Here is a 22,921-nt window from a genome sequence, read left to right on the forward strand (position 1 = left end):
GATTGCAGATCACAGAGGGAAAACATGATGACAAAACATGAAGGTGAAAGATTTTCATACCAGCTGGTAGAAGTGCCTTCTGTTTTCAGGTGATTCAGTCTCAATGCTTGCTGCTTATTTTTGACATGGTAGCTTTCCAGAGCTGCAGCTTTTCACTGCAGTGCAGAGATGCTCCTCCAGCTGGCTTTCTGCCAAGGAGAAAAGAAACAGGAGACATGCAAACTGGAGTGAAAGCTTAAAAAGAATATCCAGGCATGGTTCTGTACCATAGAGACTAGAACCTCCAGGGAAGACTGATTACAGTAACAGATGGGTTTTTATGATGTGATCCACTTGCGTTCTTCTACTGTACCATCAAATGATAGAATAATGATATTTCTGTTGGTTTCTGATGCGAGTAGAGCTGTCTGCGGTCGTGGCAGAATTGGGGTGGCTTGAGTCCTAGTTTGGGTGCACTGCATAAGGCAGTGAAATGAGGGAATTCCAGCCTACTAAGTTCCTCCTTTCCCCTGTAAATTCAAACTCTGGATCCGCATAACAGATCTGTGTAGCAATTATGGTGTAAGTTTCTGCTTTCATGCACTGCAGCAGTAGCTGGCACCCCCGTGAAATATCAAAAGCTGACGAGGCTGATTACAGATATTAGACAAACATCACAGAATGAGAGGTGGCAAAAGCAGACAAAAGGATTGCCCCTAAACAGTGAAGATGACGAATCACAGGTAAATGACCATTATAAAAATGGATTTAGAAAGCAGGCTCAAAATAGCATAAAAAGGATCTTCATAATATCATGGGAAGAACAATCTACACAATTTCAGTTTCTCAGTCCTTCAGCCTGGACTGATGACTTCCTGCCCGCCCCAGCCGAAAAGATCTGTATGAATAAAAATACTTCGGGGGACCAGAGATCTGCGGCAGTAACTGAGTGAGGATTATGCCTTTAACTGAGGTAAAAGACAATGTCATTTTGGCTGTGTCATTTCTTAGAAGCAGGGAAAAATAGGTGGCTGCCTAAAGGGCCTTTGTTCGTTGTTCAGGCCTTGATCTCTCCTGTGGTGAACACAGCTATCCCTACGTGGAGCAGAGGAACCCAACTTGGATAATGCTTCCATGTAGAGATGGAGCCCTGTGCCCATTTATACTGTCACTTCCAGGGTGTGTTGTAAGATACAGGAAGAGAAACGGGGGGCTAAGCCCTTCAGTTTGACCAAACCACGTATATTTTTGCTTACATTTAACCCCAAGGGTGATTTATCGGAGTAGTACTCCTATTCCTCCCACTTTTGTCTTACAGAAGGTGTTACTGGATACTGAATGGCTCCTGTGCAATTCGGAGCAACTGCAGCTCTGATCAAGACTAGGATATAAGTGTCTATGAAATTATCTTGTATATTCATCGTGTCATTTCCAGTGATCCAGAGCTTTGGGATTAAAATAGATGTTTATCAGACCAAGAAAGGTACTAGTTTGTACTGGTGCAGCAATCCCTCTTCAAAGCCAAGGTGATTTTTAATCCATTAAATATTAAATACAAAGTGGCCAGTATTCTTACCTCTTTGTTTAATTTTTCCTCATAACTAAAACCAGTCAAAACAGTGTAGCTGAAAGAGTCAGGCAAAGCACAAGCATAACAAATGAGCACAAATGGAATATTACTAAGACTTTTTGCAGGCTGAACTGTACGGGTTGCCAGCAGCCTCACCGAACGGTGCAAAGAAACTATAACATACACGTCCCACCGTAACTGTGTGTATGTCTCTCACAACTTCCCTTGCTCAGTAAAGCCGTGCAGTGATTTTAAGATTTGTCCAGGAGAAGGTGCAGAGAAACTATATGATCCTGACTTATAATGAAATAGCTAAATTGCAGTATTACATGCTGCATTTTGTGTTGCTGAGTATGTTAGGAGTATTCAAAGGAAGCAATATGCAAGTCAATAAGTAAAATGTATGCTTAAGAAGGAAGTTCATTTGCTGTGGCAACCTTAGCCATGTAAGTGTTGCATTCATACAGTGAACACTTGTTTGTGGTCAGTCTCACAAATTAAGAGTACAGATGCATTGCATGAATGGTAAGAGCCTTTGCCTGAAGGCTACAGGAGAGCAATGAGTTGCATTGTCACTCATGGTTGATGCTAGTTCCACTGTGTATCTTTCGGTGTTCTACTACTGGTGGAGCACACAGCCTCTGAACACTGGTTAAGTGATCAAATAAACCACAAATCTCGTATGTTTGCACTGAAATTCAACAGCAATGAAAGACTAAGTAAACCAACTTTATGATGAATATAGAAAGATCTGACTAAAAGTTTGACGAAGAGTTGTACGTAGATATTAGAAACAGGGTTTAAGAACACAGTAAGTACAAAACTGCTGTTCCACGCACCCTCTGGAACTGATTTAGAGGCTTGTCTGTCCTGCAGGATTTGGCATTGCCATGACCTAAGGAAGCAGTCCTCAGGTCTGCAGCTTAAGGAGTTTGTGATATCGCAAGTACATCAAGAGAAGCAGAGACCTCCACTTTCATGTCTCAAAAGGTAACGCAAGCAAATTCACTGTTTAAATGTATTTACCCCACAGCACAGCTCACAGTAATGTCTCTAAATCCTGCAGTCGTGTGTCCATCTGTACACTGTTATTTAAAACTATCTTAGCTTTCCTTTAACATTTGAGTGAAACGTAATGTCACTTGCCCATACATTACTCTTGGGTCAGCTCAGTGGAGCTTTAGGAAGTTTTCTCAGCATCCAGAATTTATCCTTCCCAAAGGAATGCACACCAGTGCCAGCAGGGCACCCTCCTGGGGCCACTGTGTAATTGTACACTACTGTAGTGTGAAAATGATTTAACGTTACTGGGTCTGTGAATGAGAGATGGACAATGCTCACATGTTCCAGACAGGTGTTGGGTAAAACCCTGAGCCTTCTGAAGTCCAATAAGAATGTAACATACATGTATCTTTGTCAGGTACAGATGTAATGGCTATAGAACCTGTCCGAGTTTCCATGTTATCATGCCAACAAAAAATGAAGTAAGGTACCTGATAAGTAAATGTAATGTGCTTGTAAGGTTTGAAATGTCTTCAAAAATTATTATGCCTGTTTTTTGCCTTCCATTTTTAAATTCTGCTACTGATTCCCTCTCTTGGCCTGGCTGTCTCTCACGCTTTCTTCAAAACAGGAATTACAACCTTTGCAGATATCCATTCATTCTCTTTTCACTCTGTCCATGTTAAAGCTAATGGACAAAGTTCTAGTTAGTTTGTGCCTGCTAGAAATTATTCCAGTAACTTCATCACAACATTCTTACACGAGCAAAATCAAACAGGTATTTGTTTTCAAACAGAGAGATTGTTGAAATTAGGTTGAAAGGGATACGGAAATAGTACAGACAGTTCTCTAAAGGTGTTTCTGGTTTAGGGAAAAGTTGTATTCTTACCAGGCTGAGTTACAGTGTCTCACTCAACACTACAAAGCAAAATCTTAATAAAGACTGAGCAGTTCTAGTAAGACTCAGCAAGCTGCAGAAATGGCTTTTGTCTCCCCGTCCTGGTTTTGCAGGGATAAAATTTATAGAATCACTTTTCTGTCACATTTTGTTTCAGTGTGTGCCCAGCTGTGGGCTGGTGGTCAAGGTCATCAGCAGTTAAACCCAGGGCAGCTGCCCCAGGCTGGCCCACAGGTGTGTGCTGTGACATTAACCTCAGGGTCACTATAAATGGGAAAGCTGCTGGGGATGGGGGGCTCTTTGCTCTGCTCTCTTCTCAAGGATTGTTCTCTCAGGAGCAACTTTGCCACCACTCTGTGAGCTAAGTATAATTTTGTGTGTTTTGTATTAGCATTGATATTGGTTTCCTTATTTTATTAAATCTGTTTAAATTTCAGCCCCTGAGTCTCTCTCCTTTTCCCAATTCCCTTTTTGGTCGTGGAATCATAGAATCACAGAATGGTTTGGGTTGGAAGGGACCTTAAAGATAATATAGTTCCAACCCCCCTGCCATGGGCAGGGACACCTTCCACTAGACTAGGTTGACACTGGGTGATAGAACAACTGCTTATTGTTTAGTCCTGGTGGTGGGCTAAATGAAGACACTCCCCAAAGCTTTGTGACTTCACTTTTGTCTTTTTATCCTAAGTGATATGCTTTTGCTGAGTTTTCACTTTGTGTTATAGCTGTTGTGCAATAAGAATATGGGTAAAAATACTACCATTGTGGCAGAAAAGGAGAATGCTCTACAGCAAGAACTGAATGACCTTGAGGACTACAAAAATAAAAGCAGGATGAAATATAATGTTTCAGAGAGTAAGGTTGTGTATTTGGTAACTGAGAATAAGAATTTCTGTTACCAGTTAGGCACTAATCACCTGAAAGCAATTGAGGAGGTATTTTAGTTGCTCAAAAGCCAACTGACTTTACAGCATGATGGAGCCATGAAAAAGCCATAGTTTGCCAGTTCCAGGATGAATCAGATGAAGTATTTCTGGCAGAGATCAGAAAGTGCTAATGTCAGCAGGCAGTGCTGGTCTCATCTAGAACACTGCACACAGTTCTGGTCACACACATTGAGGGAATTCAGACCTGAAGAGTGTAGAGAAGGACCACTAAGATGAGAGAGGAGAAGGCAAGGTGTGAAGTGCTAACGAGGAACTATTTTACAGATGAGAGTAAAGGGAACAAATGGTTCATCTCACTAAAATAAAGACTGGATTACAAGGACTATAGATTGCACCTATAAATATATCAGGAAAAATGGCAAGGACAAAAAAAAATGTGTGCTGAAGGACAGTGATGGCATGAGAACAAACATAAACCAGCCATGAGCACAAGTAGGCAAGAAAGTAGAATCATAGAATATCCTGAGTTGGAAGAGAGCCACGAGGTAGGGATGCCTGTGATGTTAAAAGCCTGGGACTCATGAGATTCCTTTTGGTTAGGTTTTCTAAACTTCTTTGTAATGTTCTTGCTTTCTTTTATAGCTATGTAAAGTTCACAGTGTCTCACTCTTAGTTTTCATCTGTGAGAGAGAAGCTATGATGTCCCTTACATGTCAAACTGGGAAAAAAATTCATTTTGAGGGTTAATCCTTATCCTTTGCATCCTTTATGCTCAACTAATGAAACTATGGTAGGGTTTCATTATAGCAGATATGCTATATCTGACACCATAATATCCACTGCTCTTTGAGCCAATAATTCAGCAGTTTACGAATGTCTCCTGAATCAAACATCTTTAGAAAAGGATGTCAGTAACTGTCAAGTTACTTGGCCAAATTCAATTATCCTAAAGAAACCAGACTTCTGAAGGCACACCTGAATTAGCAAAGTGGTTAAATGGGTGTTTACAGGGGAGAAGCTCTAAAATGTTTTAAGTTTTTGGTTCACATTAGCCATTTACTAGAACAAGAGTTCCCATTTTTTTTGCAGCCAAACCTCATCTAAGAAACTTGTATTTATTTAAAAACAGCTGTAAAGGAACATGAACATGTTATAATGTCACAAATGAACCGTCACTTGGTGAATGAGATTAGCGTGTTAACAAGTCAGGTTAATCATTCTTAATCAACATGTTGGTGCCAGCTCTGTGACACGGTCCTGGGGGAAGGTGAGAACTGGAAAGCTTTCGGGAGCTCCACAGCAACGCGCTGAGATGGGGTGAAGGCCTTTGGCCACACGCCGGGCGATGGCCGAGGGCGCCGCGGTGCCCCGAACGCGCACCCCAGCCCGGGAGCACCGCACAGGGCACAGCGGGCACGTCCGGGCCGCCCGGTCCTGCCCGGCTCTCGCCCCACCTCGCAGCCGCCGCGGGCGCCCCCGGCGCCGCTGCCCCGGAGCCCCCGGCGCGGACGGCGGGCGGGGCCCGGCGCGTTGCCGCCCGCCTGATGTCAGGGGGCGGGCCCGGCCGGCGGCGCGGCTGGAGCGGCGCTGCCTCCGCCCGAGGCGGCGGTACCGGCCCTGCTCGCCGCCTCCCGGCTCAGACCAGGTAAAGCGGCCGGGGCGGCGCCGCGGCCTCCCCCTCCCGTCGCTTCCCCCCGCCCGCGGCCGCGTCGTCCCTTGGCCTCTGCCCGGCGGACACCGGCCGGGGCAGCTCCGTCTGGCCCGCAGGGCGCGCGGGCCGGTGGGAGCCGCCGCGAGGCCCGGGCAGCCCCTCGGCGCGGCCTCGCCGCTGCAGGCCGGGCGCTGCGCAGGCCCTGCCCGGGAACTCCACCGGCGGCGGGAGGAGCGCGGCCCGGTCACGGCGGGGATGCGACGCGCTGTGCGCGGGGCGGGGCAGGCCGGGTGCGTCTCGTGGCCGTGAGGACGGGCGCGTTGTGGCTCGCTGCGAGCGGCGGAGCGCGGGTGGCCGCGGGGGCCTCCCGCTGCCGGCACAGCCGAGGGCGGCGGGCCCGCTCCGCTCCGGGCACGTCCCGTTTTACCGGGCACATCGTCTCCTGGGGACCTTCGGTGGGTGCCACGCCCGGCGTTATGTGCCGCTGCCCCCGTGGACCCCGAGAACGGTGAACGCTGCGCAGGGATTGTTCCCAAATTAGTAGAGCAGAGGATAATGTATCCAGAAACCGGCCAGGTGGATTTTAGATGTGTCTCCCATGTAAATAATAATTGCAATAATACAGTACAATACTTAAACCTAGATTTTCAAAGACAAGTGGCATCCTTGCTCCTTTAGTAGGTTTAGCTATCGTGTTAGGTATCTTAGTTTAGGGGTCTAATTCCCACTTGGAATCAGGATCTGGAATTTGGTGGTTTTCACATGAATACTGTCCTGCTTTGAAGATGGGGCCTGGGGCTGCACTGAGACACACAGAAATGGATTCACAGTGGAAGAAATGAGAATGAGTACTAGGAGTCCTGTTTCTTGGTTTCCCATCCTAATCAGTACACTACATTGCAAAGGAGTATTCAGAACAAAATAAACCATAACTTCAACTGTCCATTGCAAATTGTGTAAGATACAAGAAATTCTGAAAGAATACTCCAAATGTGAAAAATCAGGCAGCCTTCATACCTTTGTTCATTGGAAGTCTGGTGCTAACACCTTTTGTTTGAAGGGAAAGGAAGCAAAGATTAATTTTGCTCTTTTATCCTCTTTCTTAGATGAAGGTGGCCACACCCTGTTAGTAATTTATGATAATACCCAGAAAAAAGGCAGTCTGCAAACTGAGGGGGGATATTTTGATCAAAGATTTGTGTATTATAAAGGACTGTTTTTTTCATAGCATTAAAAAGATGGAGGAAAATTGGGATTGTGAATGTAACACAAAAAATGAGCAGTCAGCTTTAAAACTCACACATAAATTTGGCATTTACTAATTTGACTACCTGGACTGAGCTCTCAATTTTGTCCTACCCAGGTTCATGCAAAAGTATTGAATTGCAGAAAAATGAGACCAGAAGGGAATCCTGTGGATGATCTAGTCCAACTTCCAGTTTCAGACCAAGACCAACGTATTTATTTTGACATAGAACTGATGATGATTACTTTCTGGGGATGGATATTCAACAGGTTTTTTACTTACCTTACTACAATTTCATCACGGCTATGCTTCCCTTGTTTGCTTATGAGAACCCCATATAGATACTGCTAAAAGTCTTACTATAGTAAAGTTGTTATTCTGCCACTTTTCTTGTATCCATAAGGCCTGTCGCTCTGACGTGAGAAGAAATCAGATCGATGTTATGTGCATTGTCTTTATAGATCTGTCTTGGCTGCTAACTCCTCTCCTTGTTATTTTCTAGATAGAAACTGGGAATTTGTTTGATGATTTGTTATCAAAGTTTTCAAGGATTTGAAGGGAATTTTGAGAAAGAGTGACCGGCACATTTGCCGCTTCTAGTCTTCAGATACCTCATTATCCTCCATGAGTTTTGAAAGGTAACTTAACACTTCTAAGACAACATTTTTTGGGAAGAATGATAGAATGGTTTGGATTGGAAGGGACCTAAAAGACCATCTAGTTCCAACCCCCCTGCCATGGGCAGGGACACCTTCCACCAGACCAGGCTGCTCCCAGCCCCATCCAACCTGGCCTTGAACACTGCCAGGGAGGGGGCAGCCGCAGCTTCTCTGGGCAACCTGGGCCAGGGTCTCACCACCCTCACAGCAAAGAATTTCCTCCTCAGATCTCATCTCAATCTCCCCTCTTTCAGTTTAAAACCGTTCCCCCTTGTCCTGTCACTACTTGTCCTTGTAAAAAGCCCCTCTCCAGCTTTCCTGTAGCCCCTTCAGGTGCTGGAAGGTGCTAGAAGGGCTCCCCGGAGCCTTCTCTTCTCCAGGCTGAACAGCCCCAACTCTCTCAGCCTGTTTTTGTAGCGGAGGTGCTCCAGCCCCTTGATCATCTCCATGGCCTTCTCTGGACTTGCTCCAAGAGCTCCATGTCCTTCTTATGTTGGGGGCCCCAGAGCTGGACGCAGCACTGCAGGTGGGCTCTCATGAGAGTAGAGGGGCAGAATCGCCTCCCTCAACCTGCTGGCCACGCTAGCAGACTAGACACAACAGTTTTTAAAACATCTGGCGTAGATAAGCACTCTTCAACCTGTTTCAGACTTGTTTCAAGGCTGAAGTCTTGCCGTTTGTCATTGTTGTTTAACTAACTCCCACTTTCTGTTAACCTTTTTAGAGAAGAACAGTAAATGCTTCTGCCTTCTTGACATTAGCCACCCATTAGTGTTCCCTCAGAACAGCAGAGCAACAATTCTTACGGTTGTTGTTTTCGTACTAGTATGCCTATAGGTTATTTTCTCATTGCTCTTGATACCTCTGGCCTTTTTAATTTTTGTCCTTGTACAAGTCTGCCACTCTTTTATAGTGATCCTTTAAGAAAGCTGATAGAGTTCTGATTTCATTGTTTCCTTTCCTCTGTTTCCTTGTCATACGTTAGTCAAATCACCTTCTTCTATTACGTTTCTTATCCTTTCTTTGCATTAAGATAGTTTGCACTTGTGCCTTTAGTAAAGAAGCTGCCATCTCTTTGTAACTCTTCTTGTGCCGCAAGATCTTACTTGTCAGTTACCTGTTTATTGACGTCTGCTCTTCAAAATCCATTCTTTGTTTTTCTGCTCTCATTTTCTTCCCAAATATACATTATGCATGGCCAATGTCTGCCCACTTGCATGTACTTCTTGTGTTGTCATAAACACTATAATTTTGTCCTTTTTTTCCTCCAGTTGGTAGTTAACTGTATCTATTGTAGAAACACTTCCAGATGAAAATCTGGAGTTTGAAGAGCTTGCCTTAGGTAGGTATTTCAAATGCACTAACGAAGAGCATGTCTTCTCTAGGAGAAGTTAATAAGAAGTGCTGGCAGGATAGAAGCGTAAAAGAAGATGATATGAGGAAGGATATATTTTTTTTAATGTTCTGTTGGTAAGAGAAGGATCTTATTCTTACGTGCTAAAGGGGAAGACAGTAGCAAACTTGGAAATCCACTAGTAAGTCCAGCAAGTATCAGTAGTGGAGTACCATAAACTTGCTTTAAAAAATGAGGGCTCATGTTATACTTGTGCTTAGAAGACAGCTTTACTTACTATTTTGCCAAAAAAAAAAAGAGGAATTTTATATTTTGTTTAATTTTTGAGAGTAAGCATAAAGGAAGACCATTTGAAATGCTTTCAGTCTGATGGGAACGGAATCTGCTTGAAGGAGATTGAACAAACTCTAAGAGCTTGTTCTAAAACTTGAGACACTTGAGGATCTTAGACTGCCAGCTGTCCCATCATGATCCCAGTCTCCTTTTCAGTTCCCTGGGATAAATATTTTGTGAACAAGAAATCTGGCTTTTCCAGATGGCCAGCAAAGGCCTATGAGCAACTTAATCTTTCTAAAGGATTTAGTAATCATAGGCCTTGTGGTGTTCTTTGGCATTGGGTCAAGTTTCAGACAACGTTTGAAGTTGTATGTATGTTTGAAACTAGCGTCCCAGAAAAACTTTTCGCTAATGCAGCTTAATATGTGCTAAAGGAGCATCTTCTGGGAGCTGAACAACCAACCACCGAAGCATCCTCTGTGTAGGGGCTGTAGGTGTTTATAGCCTGTTTAATGTTCCTAACATGCATGTGCAAACTTGGATTTCACATTACACAGAAGATTTGTTAACACCACCTCGTATTTACAGTGTACAGTATGTACGCTACGTACAACCTTTTGTCTATAACTGCGTAATAGCCCTTTCTTCCAGGCCAGGTACTGTTTTTTCAGTCTTCTGTGTTTTTGGTTCTATCTATAAAATACAGAGAGGTGCAGAAGTAAAAAAATAAGAGAACTTGCAAAAGCGGATTTACATTAGTCTGTTCAAACTAACTAGTTTTTAGGCAAAAAGTTTAATGCCGAAAGACAACAATACTGCCACAATGTGTGCCCAAGGCCCCTCCTGGCCCCGGCCGCCCCGCGCCGTGCGAGACCCGCCAGGCGGCGCGCGGGCCGCCGTCTCCTTGGTAACGGCGCCGGCGGCGCGCGGGCCGCCAATGGGCGCGCAGCAAGATGGCGGCGGCGGGAAGCGCGGCGCGGGGCGGCGGGCGGGCGGCGTAGGGCCCCGGCAGCGTTCCGCCCCCTGCGGCGCCCTGCATGGAGCGCGGCGGCAGCCAGCTGGACCCCGACTTCTCGCAGCAGGGCACGCCGCTCCTCATCGTGGAGGACTCGCAGCCCGAGGGCGCGGCGGAGGACGCGGAGCGGGCCTGCCTCGGCCTGCTGGCCCGCCGGCTGCCGGCCCGGCGCAGCCCGAGCCCCGTGCTGGTGAGCGCCCGGCGCGGGGACGGCGCGGCCCGGCCCGGCCCGGCCCTGACGTGTCTGTCTTGCAGGAGATTGTCTGCGGCCCTGCCGGCAGCCGGGCCCCCGCGGGCGGCGGGGCGGCCCGAGAGAGGCCCGCAGGTGAGGTGGGGGCTGGGCGCGGGGCCGCGGCGTGCCGGGGGTCCCGCCGTGCTGACGGCGCTGTGCTTGCAGAGCCGATGGAGAGACCTGCCCGCCCGGGCGCCGCCGGCCCGCAGCGCCGCGTCGCTGAGGAGGTGCCAGCGCCCGGCGGGGAGAGCAGGTGCGTGGGGTGGGCGCGGGGCCGCCTCGGCCTCTGCGCTGTAAAACCGCGGTGGCGCCGGGGGACAGGCCCGGAGCACGGGCTCGGTGGTGGCTGCACCCCGTCGGTGGCCCGGCCCGCGCCGCGGTGGCGGTTCGGAGCGCTCGGGCGCGCCCGGTCAGGGGCTGCAGCTGTGCCGCGACCCCTCGGAACAGAAGCCGGCTGTGGGGCAGCCTGCGGGAAACCCGGAGCGATGTGAATACGTGTTTGTGTTGCAGTGCCCTTGGGAAGGCTGGAGAAGGAGGTGAAGGTGACGTGGAGGACTGTGCTGCTCCGCCGTGTGTAGAAGGTGACTCCTCCATTTCAGGTCTCTTCTTGGGGCTGTGAATCTGATCAACCATCTGTGTAGTTCTTCAGTTCAGCTGCCTCACTGGGGGTGGTTGTGCCGGTAATAATGGGTCAGAAATTGGTGTCTTTTTCCAGAAGTTGGTCTCTGTGCTTTGGTGTTTGGAAAAAAATGGTGATTTTATCTCATTGTTAACAGGCAATGGCTTAGAACAGGCGTGGATGCATCGTGACCATTAGGAGATGAAGCCTTTTTATGGCAGAGTAAAGAACTCGTGGCATAATGGTTGTTGTCATCAAAGGACTTTTCAGGCACAGGCCATGTATTACCAGGATTGTTTTCTCATCACAGAATCCAAATCTGCTGCAGTGCCTGGTGGTGTTACGTAAGACCTGGCTGATTAACACCAGTTTCTGAGTTAATGGCCACTGTCCCTGTTCTGTTACCATATTTTTAATTAGTACAGCTGAGATCAGAGTCTGTTAGTTTATTCAGAGTTTCAGCAATAGCCTAAATACTTTCCTTATTAGAGGGTGTATCTTTTGCCCTTGTAAAGTGATAGGTGGCTCTTGGATTTATTTTTTTTTTTGGTATGTATATTAGTTATGGATGTTTGATGTTAGATACAGGCATGTCACAGCTGCCTTTTGGAGCTCTAGAGCTCTCACAGAGCCAGGACTTTGAGAGTGACTTCGTGCCCCATGAAGGAGATGCTAAGCATCAGTTTCACCCTGGAGCTGCTGTCCCTTCTTCCAGACTTGTGAAGAGAGATACTCAAGGTGGTATGTGAAAACGATCTTAGATGTCCTTTTGTTGCTCTGTCAATTCTCTCTGTTTTCTTTAAATTACAATGTAGTGTTTCATTGACAGGAAATACAGTATTAGTAGTTTTCAAAAATTAGTTCACAGCTCATTGGTAGTTGAAAAGAATTTTGCCTTCTCTTTCCTTTTGGCTGGTTCATTTGTTTTCTTGTAGCTGTCCAAGTGCTGTCATTGATTCTTGCACCTCTCTTTCCTAATTTGTTTCCAGACTATTCAAACAATCTGATATTGAATTCCCTCCCTGGTAAAAGCCTCATCCTGTCCTTTGTTGTTGTTGTTGTTATCATTGATAGTTTAATATTTATTTTTTTTTTCACATAAAGCTTGTCTTGATATTTGTGTAATTTACAGAACTATACTTTCTTCTCTGTATATTAATGCAAGTGACCTGAGTAACAATTTTTTTTTTTTCCCCTCTCTCTTGCTAGAACTGCGTGGGGACAGCACGGAAACTGTCTCCAGCACGGAAGCACATACTGCTTTGGAAGGCCAGCCAGAGAAGTCTGAAAGGTAAAACAGTCCTTGTTCTTTGTAGGTCTCGTGCTGACATTCTGGAGGTTGATTTGTGTCTTTTTTTACTAGATTTTTAGACGTAGGAGGATTCAGGCTTCAAGGCAAGAGAGAAAAGTGAAGGGAAAGATGAAGTACTGATGAGACCTTTTTGCAGCAGTGCTGACTAAGTGTTTTCACCATTCCTAGCTGAGAAAAGAGGTGGTGTCAAACTCTTGCACACAAAGATCAGTAGGTTTATTTTTAAGGGAGAGTGCACTGTATAATAAAATATACTAATAATTTTCTTAAAGTTAAACGACTGGAATACATTAAAAGTAATAATTCAGTTTAAGTCACAGAAGTTATTTCAAAATAACTTAATCGCTGCAACACAGGCTTTGGCCTCACAGGAGAAACCTAGAGGCTAAGAAGTGGCTATTCCAGGATGCTTTTGAGTATTTGCTATTGTAAGCCTTATAGTTTTAATTGTTTTTAAATGTGAAACTTCAGTTTGTTGAAAACTCTCTATGTATCTTTTACGCAGGATAAAATAATATTTAGCTTATCTTGTATTGTCATATTCTGCCAGAAAATAATACTAAAAAGGAGATGAAACAAAACTCCTAGGATCCACATTGAATAGAAGTCGGTAGAACAATCTGTATTCCATTTCAGCATCACTTAGATTCGTAGAAAACTTACAAAACAATTTTGAAAATGTAACTTGTTAAGGATGAACATGTTATTTTGTCAGGAGAGAGGTCGCTCTTCCTTTTTCTCTTTTTTCTTTTCTTTTTTTCCCTCCAGTGGTATATACAAGTGAATACCTTTCCTCTGTGCTGATAATTTTTCTTTACAAAGTTGCAGTATTACTTCATACCTTGAATTTCTCAGGTCAGTGGCTGTGTCTTGCTTTTCCAGAACTCTGCAGGAAGCAGAAGAGCATATCAGGAAACAAATGCCTGACTGTGACCCCAGTAAAACCGAGAAATCCCTTGATTCTGGTCACGAGGAGTCAGATGTCTTGTCAAGTCAGGAAGAGATGTTTCCTGAGAATAATGCAACAGGTAACAATAGACTAGCAGAGCCAAAATGTCCGTCCCAGAGATCATCATAATCATCATCCCTACCTGATCTGTTTAGGCACGTAGTGTTGTAGAGTGCAGAGTGCTGTGAGTGTTTTTCACTTAATTTCTGCTAAAATTGAGAACGCTTTGGAAATGAAAGTCCACAGCCTCTTTCACTGTACTACGGAGCGATGTCTAAATATCACTTCTTGTTAGAACAGTTACACTGGCTTGTCAAATACATTTAATTTCCTTTCTTTCTGTGCCCCTTGAAGAACAAACCCAAAACCACCCCTTTTACCCTCTTCTGAAACTGTCAATAGTAACGCTCACCCTTCGCAGTGACGCAGAGTCTGAAGGGTGGATAAGTAGCATAGGCAAATATTACAGACTTTGGTATGCTGGGTAACTTTGGCAAAACATTCCACCTTACTCCTCTGAATTGGCCTTCCTGCTTGGGATAGGACAGGATGCTGCAATCAAAATCTTGGTACCACAAGTTTGGTCAGTCTTATTTGTCATCTAGGTTAATGTTCCTTCCCTGTAAGAGCAGAGATCACGTGAAATAGGATCAGGAGAGAGGTCATCACTGTATGTCTGACTAGGAGGACATCTACGTCTGGTTTTGGTATCCACAACTGAAACGCTAATAAAGAAATAGAAAGGTTCTTAACAATCTTAATAGTGAAAGGCCTAGAAAATAAAGTTTTGAAAGGCAACTTTGTCACAGTTTATAAAGCATGAGCTAAGTGAAGTCTCACTTCATGCTTTTTGTTTAGTTTTAATTTGTGCACAGCTGTGTCGATACCAGTGTGATCTTGTGCGTGAACCCTCGGTATCGAGAAGGTTCACTAACAACCGCCTGCTCACACTGAGTCAATGGTCAATGCAAGGTGTCTTGTCTTGTAAGAACCTTACCTGTATGTGCATTCTAGTGCTGGATCAAATGTGCTGATACTGGAGCCATTGGGGATTTTTCTTTTAAAATTCCCAAGTAGGAAGGCTTGTACAGTCTGGCCTGATATAAATCTGTTTTGTAGGTACAAACTTAATCGTTTTAATCTTAACTATATTATGCTCACATTTCACATACTGAACTTTCATGTGCGGTCCTTCTCCACCTCTGTGTGAAAATCAGCTTGTCCTTGCCTATCCGAGAAGTAACTGTGCAGTAGCATGAATATCATTCCTCAGAATTTTCTGATCAACCTGGTTACTGGCCAGATTTCTAATTTTATCTCCTTTTGTTCAAAACCACTGCAGGGAGTGGCTGTCCGATAACCAGGGTGGAAGAGGGAAGTTCTCTGGCGTGCACCCCTGCCCGCAGTCTGCAGCTCCTGCAGCTCTCTGGACAGGGACCCCTTGTACAGGAGAGTCATTCCACGTAAGCAAAAAATCCACAAACTATTGCAATTAAGCTATTGCATTTCCACCACTCTTTATTCGAGGACTTCTGCTTGATTTTAAGCAACTGATGTTTTATTTTTACACTGTGAGAGGAGCATGGCTTTATTTTGCAATGAAATGAACTAATGTTGCCCATGTGGTCAATGGCCATTTCTCAAGTCTCTTGCTAGTGAACACCTGACATTCCCCTTTTATGAGAAGACTCCTGTTGTGACAAGCTGGGACAACATCTGGGGAGAAGTTAATGCATTTTCTAGTGATGTATGGTCGTCTTTTCCATGTTCCCTTTTCTCGGTCTGCAGTGTCTCTTCAGGCCTAGTTATTCCTCCTCCTGTTGCCTTTGGATCCAATGCTCTTGTCCCCAGCAGTCCTACTGAACAGGAGCAAGCAAAAGGTAAAATTCTCTGCATACTGGTCTGTGGTTGTGTTTCTGTGCTCTAGTCTGAGCATGCAGCCTTTTCAGAACCTGCTAAAACTATATTTAAAGAGTAAAGCAGGATTGAGAACACTGAAAGAGGTAAATGGAGATCTGTATTTGCGACTCCGATGCTGATGTTCTGTCAATGTTTCCTGCATAGCTATCACAATAAAATCAGAACTGTCAGCTAGCTTCCCTTCACTTGAAAGATGGGAAATACTTCATATGGGGTACAGATTGCTGCTTGCAATTGTCTGTGTGTCTTAGGGACAAGCCATTCTTGCTACAGGCAGGTATATGTATTAAGTATGTACTGTTAGAAAGGGCAATAGAAAGGACAGAAGAGAACTGCGTCATAACAGTTATTTTAGATTAACTTGGATGACTTGCATGATATTTTAGAAAGCTTTTGTATGTTATATGTGTGTCTTCTAGAATGCCATGCCAAAAGAGGGATTGTTCTATATGATACCTTGGTTCTTAAACATTTTCTCTAAGCACCTGTTTGCCATCAGGGATAAGATATCCGTCCACACAGACTTTTTGTATGATACAAAATCAACGTTTCTTTCTGTGAGATTCCTGTCTCAGAGTGTGAAATACTTCTAGAATAGGTATTTTGTTGGCTGGGGTTTGAGTTTGGTTGCATTTTAATAAAGACAGCAAAAGGAAAAAAAAAAGTCAGAGAAATGCTTTCTAAAAATTTCAGATACCTTTTTCTAATTGTAGAAGTTCTAGATCTGTAGCAAAATAGTTATATCAATTCTTAACAAAACACTTTCTCCCCCCCTTAAATTTAAGGATATGGATGTTTTTGCTGATTTTTTTTCCTCCAAAAAGAAGTCACCTGGAGAGAAGATTTTAGGTTCACTCGTTAAAGCATGAGAAAGTTGCATACGCCACTGAAGATCTTTTAATAGAATGTGGAAACTTTAGGTGCAATGCAAGAATTTGCTAGTAATGTTTTTTCTGCTCTTTTCAAACCAGATGAAGAGATGGATATATCTATCCCTGCAGAAGGAAGAGAGCTGACGCAGAAGCAGAGAGGAGATACGCTAGTGGAGACGGCCATCCCGTGTATCCCACCAGGACCTCGTGTCCTGCCACAGGCTTCAACTCCAGTGTCCCAGAGTGCCCCAACCTTCTTTCCTGGATCTTTACCTATACCATCACAGCCAGAGTTCTCTCATGTAAGGGTTCGTGTAGATATCTTCTCTGAGGTTTTTATATGTCTGTTGCAGATGTGGTTGCGTCCACCTCTGTGCTTCTGTGTTGAGCTTCCCTGTTAACACCCACCAGCCACAGTTATATATTGATCATACTGTGTGGCAGTTTATCCTGCAGAGAAAATGCGCAACAGCTGAAGAGGGCATAGAGAGTTACTGAATATAGAATTTGTTGTCTTCTAATCTATGCTAGAAACCTTTTTTGTGCCTTTTTTTTTTTTTTTTTTTTCTTCTTCCTTTCTCTCTTTAAAAAGCTGCTGCTTTCTGATGCTGAACTGGGCATCCTGCATCTCAAACTGCATCATAAAATTAGACTTATCAGGATAGACCTTAGCGTTGTTTGTCATGGAGAAAGTGAAGCTGTTTTGTAATAAAGCATTTGTATTCTCCTACAAGCTAGAATTCATTTACTGCATTTTCCAAGTTGCTTATTCTTGTTTTCTGTTGTTTCCTTTGTGCTTTTTGATTCAGGAAGTTACTACAGTTCAAAGGGATTTAACAGACAGTTGGTGGCTTTATAGCTTAATATTACAAATTTCACCAATTTAAGGCAGAAAATAAAGGTTTTACTAGAAACTTCAGTAGTCGAAGCAGGGCTTCTTAGCTGAAAGTGGCTTTCATGCTAATATAATAGATTCCTTCAGAGAATCTTTCCAGAACCCTTGGTTATTTGAATAAAATAGCTACTAATTTGCCATACTTGGCTTGTACTTCATGATTGGGTAGTGTGAGAGGTGTACCAAGGACTGTGTCTGACTTTGCCACAGAGGTACTAAAAAGTAATGGGTGGCAATAATTTTTCTCAGCAAGAATGGGGCAGTTATAACTCAGATAAAGGGGGGCAGGCAGGGGGCAAGTTTGTTTTTTAATCTGTAGTTTTGTGCTGAGTTTGCTCCGCTCCATAATCCAGTGTAATGTTCTAGGAATAACAAATAAAAAGTCCTACTCGTGATGCCCTGATGCTCCATATCCCACCTTTTTCATTTTAGGATATCTTTGTTCCAACTCAGAGCCCAAAGAAGCAGCATGAAGGAGAAGAAACAGCTGCTGCTTTAACCCGTTTGTGCTTACCAGGAGATCTGTCTGGACCCACAGATGCTTTGTCAAAGATGTCTACGGGTGACTCTGTGTCGCTGCCTTCTGAGTCCTCTAAGCTGGTGCTTTCTGCAAGTGAATGTAGCCAGCCCACAAACACAGAGGTCAGTTCCAGCTCTCTGAACACGGGCCAAGACAGCGAAACCACACAGGTAGAGATGATTTCAGAATGCAAGGCCTCAGACCTGAGAGACTGTTCTGTGGAGAATGACAACGCAAAACTGAGGCTGGATGCAGGTGATCAAGCCCTCTCTGAAAACTGTGAAAAAGCAAAAAAGGAGGATTTACAGACTGCAGGAAAGCCTGTAATGCAGTTAGTTAGTGGAGGTGTAGCAGGAGATGGGTCGTTAGCCCCTACAGCTCGTGAGGAGACTGAGTGTATTTCTGGAAGTCAGGCTGCTGCAGATCGGTCTGGTCTGCCTGAGATTTTGTCATGCACTCAGGGTAGAGAAGCACAGACTGAGGATTATCCATTGGAAGAGACTTCTGAACCTGAGGCAGTTCCTGAGACTCAATGTGAAGAACAGGAAGAAAAACCGCAAGTAAAAGAGAAGCAAATAAATGAAGACGGGTCCCTTGTTAACATAACGCTTTCTCAGAAGTTTATTCTTGAAAGGGAAGCACAGTGTCAGGAAGATATGGAAGTGGAGTTTGGTGATGGTTCTTGTAAAAATAGCAAAAATTTGTCTGATCAGGCCCAAGAATTAGAAAAGATTGGACCAGAAAGCTGGGGAAAAGAAACTTCAAAAGGTTGTACTTTTGGCACTGGAGAGGCAAAGAGCATGGATAAACTGTCCTTTAAGGCTGCTTCGGAAAACATGCCAAAGCTCAATAAAGTTTTATCTAAGCCTTCTGTAGTGGAGTTACTGGAACGGCACAACAATGTGTTTCCCAAGTTAGAAAGTGACGTTCCATCGGAAGTGGCCAAGAAACATCCAGGTTGTTCAGAATTAGGACAGGTAACAATAGTAGGGAGTCGGCCACCACTTCAAGAGAGAGGGGTTGACATGCTGGTTGCTCAGCAGGAGAAACAGGTGCCAAAGAACACGGAGGATACTGCTGTGACAAGGAATCTGGAGCAAGAAGAGCAGATGCAGCCACAGGACAAGGCAACTGCTAAATCCCCCAGTCCTTCCAGTGGTAAGTGAATTTAGGATAGTAGTTCACAGGTGTATATTTTGAATAATGTCAGGGACAGCTGTGTACAAGCCTCAGTGTTTTCAGGGAGCACTGATCTTGGACGTGTGCTGAACAGCGTCTCTTAAGAGCTGCACTACAAGTTACTGTGTTATATGCATAACGTGCCTTTACTTTTTTCGCCTTTGTCACACTACTTCAGGCAAGAATGGTAAGGTAATTTTTGTTCCTAAGAGTCTCTCACTGTTCTATGGCAGAAACGCAGAGCAACTTTGAAAACTTGGTGTTGTGACCTTGGCAATGCTCAGGGATTTTTGTAACTTTTCCCACCTCCCCCTCCCGAAGCAGCAGCAGTAGTGTCCTTGAAAGGAAGAGGGTGTGTGGTAGTCAGTACTTTCCCTCTTGTAGGTCTCCTTACTTCCCCCCCCACCCCCCCTCTTTTTCCATTCTTGGAGGAGAATTTTCTTTGTGGGGGTGTATAGAGCAGCTTTGAGCTAGAACCTAATACAGCAAATTTATCTTGAGATTATTTTGAATTAGAATGGCTTTTCGCTTGTGTGTAAGCTGTGACTCGGCAGGTATTGTCATGATGCATTGAAATCCCTGTAACATGCTGTTGTGTAGTTACACAAGAAATGTGAGATGCTATACCTGAGTTTTGGGGAGCTTTTGCCTCTTAGTTGGCTTCATTTTAAAACAGAGAGTTCTGTACTCCTCAAATGAGAAAGTAATAGAAAACAAAGTTTTACTAGAGCTTTGTCTTGAATTGTACACCTTTTTGAGATCTAAGTCATCTTTCATTAAACTGCAGGATCAGAGAGTGAGAGAGAGTTTTCCTCCTCTTATGATGATGGTAGGTGACTTCCAGGCTCCTGAAGTTGGCGATGATGAAAGCTGAGGGTCTGAAAACATTAGTTGTCAATAGATGATGGTTGTCTTTACATCTCCTGAACAGACTGGTATGTTAATAGAGGTTTATTTAACTCTTTTCACTGACTTGCTGGGTAGGTTGTGCTCTGTCAATAATCCAAGTCCTTCAGTTGGAGTACAATGGAAGATCAATAAAATTGTGCAGTGCTTTTAGAATTAAATGAGATCTCTAGCAGGGAAGATGTTTGTGAACCATCTGATAGATTCGGATTGACCACTGTGATTTTGATTTGTGAAGCCTATGAAACTGTGGGTTAGATAGAATTTCTCTTACCACTCAAAGGCCATGGTATTATATAGCCCTATAGTCTGTTCTGCAGAGCATTGTTCAGGTGATAATGTTTTCTAGTTTAGTTTTTCCTTTTGAGAAATTAGTGTAAGATATACTGCTTAAAAACCATTTTCTAACACTTAGCCTTCTTTTTCACTTTATGTACTTAGTTGATAACTGGTCTGAATAATTTTCTGTTCTTTGTCAGTGAGGGACATCTCTCTTATTTTCTCTGCCAATTTATGTTTGGGTTTTTTTCAAGAGCATTTCTTCAAAACTTCTTCAAAACTTCTCTTGTCAATCTCACAAGTCCAGTATTTTTTGTTACTGTTTTCTGAACTACTTGGTTAATTTTTCCATTACGAACTGATCCTTAGTGCCATTTATGGCAGCTTTGGCTGTTTCTTCCTGAGAGCCTTTTGAGCTTGTTCTTATATGGTTCCCTCCCCTTTTCTTCAGTTCTTGTGACCTTGAACCATGCTGACTTCTGGAACATGTGATCCTGTTTGGAAAGGTCAAAATGGCAGATTTCAGAAAGGAGGAAGATGAAGAGCTTTCTTCTTTATGTCTGAAAGAAGTAGGTGAGATCACTTTGAAGTGCTAGATGGAGTCTTGGATGAAAAGGGATTGAGTGTAATACTTACGTGTGTTTTTAATGCCAAATTTGCTGACAAGTTTGAGATTTAATAGTATGGAACTGGCTGGCGAGAAGAAACTCAAGATACTTAAAAAATAGGATGAAGGTAGTATCTTACGTTGTAAGATAAGAATGACAGGTTAATATTGATACCTGTAGAAGTCACGTTACAGTGAGGTGTGGAAAAGAGATTTGAATGCTTATGCAGGTCATCAGTTTTGCAGAGACTTCTGGCAAAAGGTAATAGCAGTTTTCAAGCTAGACTTTGCTGTAAGTATCTGTTTTTAATAACAAAATAAAGCTCAAATTATTTTCAATGAGCATGGATCTTTGTGGCCACAGCTTTTTAACATCACTGGTACCTGAGAACAACTTCTGCAGCGGTTGCTTTATTTTGAACTAAGTATATGATTAGTTATGTAAAAATTCCCATGCTTTAGGGGTTCTGATATATTCTTTGTTTAGATTTAAAAACTACACTTTCCCAGTAATGTAGTTATATGACTTAATCTGTATTGTTGGGCACTGCTTAACATAGCAGCTATTACAGCAGTTAAATTGATGTGACTTTTGCACATGTTCTTCTGAATGCGGTAGGACCAGTCAGGTGTTTGGGAGCTGTTTTGGTTTTGCGTTAACATCCCATAACTAGTCACCATCAGTTTCTTTCAGAATGTTACAGCAAACTGCTGCGTGTTGAGCGTGAGAGTATAGAGTATTTCAGTTGGCCAGAAATGCAGTGTTTTTTAATGTAATGCATCATCTGACAGTAGAGTCCGTTGGCTTGGGGAACTGGTGCTGAGCAAGTGACATGCTGGAGGCAATTCGGTGGGTTTTTTTTGTCAGTCGAGACAGTACTGTTATCAATTTCAGATTTAAGTTCTTAATTCGTGGTATTTACATGTGTCTTAGCAACATCTTATCCAAGTTTTGGAGGCTGCCTCTCTAATGATATTTAGGGAAAGCTTTGAATGTTATTTGTAAGTGGTACAATTGAATCGTGCTGTATTTTTCAAATTATTAAAAAAAAAAAAGCTTCAGTGAGAGATTTTGGAGACTGCAGACAAAATCTGAATCACCAGAGTTTGAAATGGACCAAGACGACCAGCTGCTTTGTTAGTGTTAATTATTCTGTTGCTGTTTAATGGTGTTTCTTTTGTTGTTGTTGGGGTGGCTTTTTTAAGTCTTTCCATTCAGTGTCTTGCAATAGGTCATTGTGCCTTTGTGATAACTCTGAACTGAAGACTGAAAATAACACAGCAGTCGGAACAGTTATACTGCCTCGGTCCAGCCTGGTGTACAGGTTCCCCCAGTACTGAATAGCAGATGCATATGGATGAATAGAAGGGCAAAAATGCAGTGGGGAGATGCTTCTGAAGAAGTCTCTCTTCATCATCACAGAAAGTATGGTTTGGGAACATGCTGAGTCTGAAGTGATGTCTGTGTGTTTTGGTGTCTTGGATAGGTGTGTTTTTCTCACACACATGGAAATTCCATGGTGTGCTACTTTGAACTTCTGTAAACTTCCAGGCTTCAAAGCTTCCTGCAGTAGGAAGTTTGACAGCTTAAATTATACACTGGGTAGAAAACCAACTCTGTTTCACCAGGTGTTAGTTTCATTTGATGCCCCCTAATGAAAAACTGTTACTCTACTCAAAAATGCTCAAAGGCAAGAACATGATAGAACATAGGGATACGGAAAAAAAGTTTACTCATTGAAGTTTGTTTCTAGGACTCTGTGGAGTTCATAGAAGTTGTGGTTGTCCATGAAATCTTTTCTGTAGAGTGTACAATTTTGTACAAAACCTTATTCAGAAAGTTATCTTTCTACTGGTAATATAAAATAAAGAAGAAACAAATAAGCAGTGCAGTTAACAGAGTTATGATAAAGTTAAAGCATACCAGGTTAAATAAAAAGTTAATATTTTTATTAAAATAATGAAGAGTTGTGTTGTCAAGCTCTTAATTCTTTTTAACATCGCCTCAGGCCTGACTAGGGTGATGATTCTTAATCTGGAAGACTTCTGGAAGTAAAGTTGTTTCTTATTTTCTGATGAGGTCCTTTTGATATA

The 22,921-nt window shown here is 43.5% G+C and overlaps 1 protein-coding gene across 4 annotated transcripts in view; it reads left to right on the forward strand.

Moving 5' to 3' along the window:
* The first annotated feature begins 2,501 nt into the window (after window positions 1-2,501).
* Window positions 2,502-22,921, forward strand: part of TP53BP1 (tumor protein p53 binding protein 1) — a 38,118-nt gene continuing 17,698 nt past the window's right edge. The window contains exons 1-10 of one of the 4 annotated variants that reach the window (XM_068410257.1): window positions 10,820-10,862; window positions 10,935-11,022; window positions 11,280-11,350; window positions 11,971-12,129; window positions 12,598-12,679; window positions 13,583-13,728; window positions 14,992-15,112; window positions 15,438-15,529; window positions 16,541-16,743; window positions 17,769-19,014. In XM_068410257.1, coding sequence (XP_068266358.1) covers window positions 10,940-11,022; window positions 11,280-11,350; window positions 11,971-12,129; window positions 12,598-12,679; window positions 13,583-13,728; window positions 14,992-15,112; window positions 15,438-15,529; window positions 16,541-16,743; window positions 17,769-19,014 — 2,203 coding nt within the window. In that variant the 5' untranslated portion in view covers window positions 10,820-10,862; window positions 10,935-10,939. Of the gene's footprint in view, window positions 2,540-10,819; window positions 10,863-10,934; window positions 11,023-11,279; window positions 11,351-11,970; window positions 12,130-12,597; window positions 12,680-13,079; window positions 13,129-13,582; window positions 13,729-14,991; window positions 15,113-15,437; window positions 15,530-16,540; window positions 16,744-17,768; window positions 19,015-22,921 lie in introns of those variants that run through there. The other 3 variants (XM_068410258.1, XM_068410259.1, XM_068410260.1) reach the window with 3 other exon arrangements.

Source organism: Nyctibius grandis, chromosome 11, assembly GCF_013368605.1.
Source record: "Nyctibius grandis isolate bNycGra1 chromosome 11, bNycGra1.pri, whole genome shotgun sequence".
NCBI lineage: Eukaryota > Metazoa > Chordata > Aves > Nyctibiiformes > Nyctibiidae > Nyctibius > Nyctibius grandis.